General features: G+C 30.7%; 1 protein-coding gene across 1 annotated transcript; it reads right to left on the bottom strand.

Moving 5' to 3' along the window:
• Positions 1–2,704: 2,704 nt before the first annotated feature.
• Positions 2,705–4,217, bottom strand: LOC146996830 (uncharacterized). Its single transcript, XM_085818874.1, has 2 exons — positions 3,959–4,217; positions 2,705–3,190 (listed from the first exon to the last, which is right to left on the bottom strand). The coding sequence occupies exons 1-2, from the start codon at positions 4,076–4,078 to the stop codon at positions 2,849–2,851; spliced, it is 462 nt and encodes a 153-aa protein (XP_085675000.1). The 5' UTR covers positions 4,079–4,217; the 3' UTR covers positions 2,705–2,848.
• Between the last annotated feature and the right edge of the window lie 1,351 nt (positions 4,218–5,568).

Genomic DNA, 5,568 nt, shown 5'->3' with positions numbered 1-5,568 from the left:
TGTAGGCTTGTAGTACTTTTTATGAATGATTAATTTAATGATTATTTTTCAGTCCCTCCCCCTCAGAAAAATAATCATATTACTAGTAATAATACTTGCTGTATATATGTTAAATTTAATTAGAATACTTTCTTCGCGTCTCTCATTTTGTAAAATGCTTAGATACACAGCTTGATATAAACTGTGGCGAAATTTTAATGAAGCTTATAGAATTTTTTCCTTCAGTCAGTAAGTTTTCTGTACTATCATAATAAGTTATATTCTTTTTTATGAATCAGTTAATTTTTTATGTCAGTTTTGATTTTGATAATTTTATCGTTTTCTGTTAAAAATTTCCATATCTTTGTTATTTGAGAAGTATGTTTCAAATTGATTTCAAAAGATTTTAAAATAGAATTCGGATTTGAATTCAGTTAAGTATTCTGAACGCTTGGTTATGCTGAACTATATTATTCATAATTAAATATAAAGAGTAAAAAATATTGACTAATTCAATCTATCTTTAATTTTGTCCTGCTTGAACTAACTTCTAACCAATAAATGCAGTATTTTAACTAAAAATATAATGCAGATCTTTTTTATTTTAAAAGTACATGTCCACTTTTCTTTCCAAAGGAGGAAAATTCCATCCCATTCAATAGCCTAAAAGATGAATTTCTTATGTTCAGAAAAATTTTATCACAGTTATAATGTTATGATATTTTCTCTCTGTTAAGTTTCGGATTGGTACATGTAGCTTTTTTGAAAAAAATGCTTTGCATGTGTTATGTTTTACTGCCCCTTTTTTTTATTTTCATTTTTTGAACTGATCATTTACTAATAGAGTCTAATTACATTTGTTGCAAAACTACCAGTTTAATATCAGAATATCTAATGTATGCTTGCTGCGGTATTTAAAAAATATCATTAACTATATAAAACTAAAGTCTGTTTTCTCTTGCAGTAATTATTTACTTTTTTTATTCTCAATTTAATATCTCTTTTTCAATGATTAATGACTCGCAGTGAAAGAAACAAGTTCAATTAAATAACAATTTTTTTTTATTTAATAGTAATGATATAATCCCAAAACAATCTTAGCAGTATTGTTTTATATTATTACACAATGGTGAGCTATAGGAAGCTAGAGTGATTTGTTAAATTTGTGTTCAATTTGCAAGCACCTTGTTCTTTCCCACCAGCAGTTGAGCAGCAAAAGTCACCAAATACTGCTGGTTTGGTCCTGGGTTCGAATCCCGCCAAGAGGCTAGCTGCATGGGCATTTTCCTGGTCTTTCCATGTGAAACATAAAAAAGTACATGTGCTCTTTTCCTCCAAAGGATCTGTATGAAGACATTGAATTGTTGGCCATGGTTAAATTATATATTAGTCTCGTTACCTACAATAGTGTTCCCTCTCCCTGAAATTAAGTGTAGTTAATAAGTTTTCAAAGTCATTCTATCCCATTCAATAGCCTAAAAGATGAATTTCTTACGTTCAGAAAAATTTTATCACAGTTATAATGATATGATATTTTCTCGCTGTTAAGTTTCAAATTGGTACATGTAGCTTTTTTGAAAAAAATGTTTTCCATGTGTTATGTTTTACTGGAAAAGATCCCATATTTTTTATTTTCATTTGTTGAACTGATCATTTACTAATAGAGTCTAAGGGGATGTTTCCATAACCGGCACTTGGCGAAATTGCGGATTTGTTTACATCGGAAGTGAGCGTACGTGCGCCAGAATATGGTAACCCTGATAATTGTTGCAACCCACACAGGGAATTTTCCTGAAGGAGGAAAAGGGAAATTTTCTGTTTCTGTTTTGGCCGCCATCTTGGATTTCAAAAACGCGCCTCTTGGCGCGTTTTTGAAATCCAAGATGGCGGCCAAAAAATAGCCAAGGGCCGGTTACGGAAAATTTCCCAGAAACTTGCTGAGCAAGATTGCTGATTCACCTGGATCTAAAGTGAATTTGTGTTTCAAACAAGCATTGCAATCTAATGATATCGTATAACAATTAGCATTTGCATAACATTAGCCATACTAATTAAAGGTACATAAAAATTATTAAATTCAGGTATTGCATCTTTAGTACATATTAACACATCAAGTTTCGATAAAAACAAACAAAACAGGAAGACAAACAATATACACTGGCTGAAAAATTAAAATTGGACCAGTTAGCACCCAATTATTTAGACATGGGAACAAAATACCATTATTAAATCAAAACAATGAGAAAGCAAGAAATATTATCTATAAAATAATATACAATTAATATCATTGCTTATAAGGTATTACACACACTGACCAATGAATTAGAAATGCAAGATCAATATTTTATTGGATCACAGTGCATATTACCCTAGGAAGAAATTGACAGATGCATATTACCCTACGAGGAAATTGACAGATGCATATTACCCTACGAGGAGAAAATTTTTGATTGAGAACATGTTTTTGATTGAAAAATAATCCTTCTAAGACACTACAGACAAGTATCATCTCTGACAATTTCCTTAATTTAAAAAAAAAAAAAAAATCCATTTATTCATAGCTCAAAAATTCAGAAAAGATAACATAGAAATCTGAAAAAAATAACAATAAATAAGTGAAGAATAAATTACACATGAAAAAAAAAAAGCAATGAATGTGTAGCACAATAGTACCAAGTGCAGTCTGACGTGCAATACTGAAATTATAAAAATGTCAAAACAAAACTAACCTTTACAGTCATATCTTTATCAATTATAACCCTTTTTTCACACATGTAATTAGTTGCCCATCGAGCACATACAATGAATTCAACTACAGAATTTACAGTCCACAAACAATGCGGTTTGGAAATCTTCTGCAGACTTTCAGTCAACAGTGGAAATGTAAAATCCTTTTTAGTAGCGGCAACATTATCTGCAACCAATGGAGCATTCTTTTCACAGGCACATTTCTTGCAGCAGGTGTTTTACTTTTACGTGACGGTTTGGATAAATATAAAGGCAGATTTGGAAAGATTGAGGGTATTGCTCCTTCTTGGAGTCTAGGGCGGCCCATTTCCAACTTGAATATTGTCCCATCGAACAATTTCATCTCGTAAAATTGTTTTATATCACTTTCTGCAAAATGATGCTCGCATACAACATCCTTCTCTGAAAGTATTTGGTCGGCCCGAGGAATTGCATGTGTCCATTTGTCTAGCAGCACAGGATCCTATAAAATATATTTCAACAAGTATGTATAAATATCAGAATTCTGTTACATACAAAATTAAAATACTCATGTTGTATGCAATTTTTTTAACGTGACTTTGATGCAAATATTTAATGATTAAAATTTAATTTGAAAATAGTAATGGCAAATTAAAATTTAATTGCAGCACTAACGCTTGAATAATTTTACACATTCAAATTTAAAATCCTTGTGCATAATGGTTCTCACTGTGCAGTGTATCAAGATTTAAATCTTAATTTTTAACAGCCATTCAATTATGTGGCATGATTTTATAATATTCATAACTTATTTAATATGCTGAATTTATCTCATGGAAAATCAATTTTTCATTACACTTATCTGCTGTTATGTTTTCACTCAACCATGCAAGTGAAGTTAATTTTAAGCAGCATAGTGTTCATTTCCATTTATTATAAAAACCTACTTCAAACGGAAAAGAAGGGGAAATGAGTTAATCTTTTCTGTAAATGAAATAAAGAGGCAAATATTCCATCATTCTTGCATAATTCCAGAAATTTATTTAACTTTAAAAATCTCAGGATTGCCTGCTTTCATGCACGAAATGCAAATGCACATAAGTTATGTGAAATATTTAACTAATTTCCAATTTAAAGTTCTGTGAAATATTTAACTAATTTCCAGTCTATTACTTTTTAAATACCCTCTTATTTACTAGCAATCCAGACGTTCTGTAAAGTTATATAAATTCGTCTGACTGTGATCAGACATGATATAAATGTTGCTCACCTTTGGAGCTCTAAATATACTTGGATTCTTGATTTCCAAGCTTTTATTCTTCTGCCTAACAGATGTATAACCACTGTTGTATCCGGGGACGAAGCAGGTTGCATTACAAGAATTACTCATACTGGAAATTGATATCAAATCAATATTTTCTGTATTGCTGCCTATGGCAAATCCTACGAAAAGTAGAACAGCTAACGATTGCAGCGCCCTCTATAAATAATGCGACAAAAGTGGACCATTTTTGGAAAAAGTTGTAATACCAGTTTTCCCTCCTTGTTTATACTCCGTGATTTTAACTAACATTTATTTTAAGTTTAAACTATCTTTCCTGTCAAGCCTTACTTTCCCCTGGAACTGCCAATGCCAGAATATGTAAATTTTAGTAGAACGCGCAAGGATTCAAATTATCAGCGGAAGTAATATGATTTAAATAGAAAGGAAACGAGTTCGGGGTGTGATGTTCTTATTTCACGAGCGCGGAGGCGTATTTCCAAACCCTACCCCACTTTTCGAATTTTTGACGTCATGGACAAATCGACTAGTTTCGCCTGGATGGTACTTCTTGAGCATGCGCTGAAGGGCGAGAAGTAACATAAACAGAACTTGTGAAGTATATTGTCTGAAAGTGCATTCGTTTATGTAATGACATAATTTTACTGTTTCTGTAATAAGAAAACTTCATTCAGATAAAACTTATTTTAATATTATTATTATCTGGTTATAGGATTATACGATATGCTGAATACTGTAGGTACTATCGTAAACTTCGCATAACCTTTCACATTGGAGTTTGCCTTATCATTGTAAAATATATTGTATTATAAAGATTAAATCAATCCAAATTACTCTTAGAGACGTGAATGTTCTAACTGAATTTTCATTTTACAACTTATTATTTATTTTCGCTTGAAAACACATTCATATTTGACAATTATCTCCGCAGAAAATTTTTTGATTGTTTAAAAACTATATTTGTCAATAATGCAATAAAAACTCACTAATCTAGTGCTTCATAGATCAATATGACAACGAATTCAAAATGTTTTAAAAACAGTTCTTTAATCTTTAGTTTGTAGTAGATGCAACTAATGTCACAGAGAAAAAAATATTTCAATAAAAAAGTTCTCCATGTTGATTCAGTAGAAAAATTATTTCTATTTCAGTGAGAAAAACCACTTTCAATGCTTATATAACAGAAAGATGTAACATAAGCATTTTAGAAGTTTTATGTAAAAAACGTAATAATTTACTTTCATTCCTTTTAAATCGGCATATTCGTTTCCAGTAGATAGCTAAAATTTTTGGCAAGTTAGAGACTTAACTTGAACACACAGTATTCTGTCACTTAAAATATCAATTAATTGTTTTTTTTTCATTTAGAGATATGTTGGAATTGAAAATACCAAAGGCAAAATGGCTCACAGATCCAACCTAATTCCTTATTTGGAAATTTTTCAAAAAATTTTCTGTCAGTTTTATCACATGTTGTTTTAAACAAGAAATCTGTATTATTTTCTTTAGTAAATTCTGAAGAACATGTTTCTGTTCAATTCTCCTTGCCCTTGATTTTGCCTTTTCTATATTTTCGCCTTTGAGTGAGTGGTGTGATT

The sequence above is a fragment of the Stegodyphus dumicola genome, chromosome 6 (genome assembly GCF_044657685.1).
Source record: "Stegodyphus dumicola isolate Sdum_Otavi_A_Nest chromosome 6, ASM4465768v1".
Taxonomy (NCBI): Eukaryota; Metazoa; Arthropoda; class Arachnida; order Araneae; family Eresidae; genus Stegodyphus; species Stegodyphus dumicola.
The sequence above is the reverse complement of the archived record's forward strand: the minus strand, read 5'-3'. Positions and strand labels throughout refer to the sequence as shown.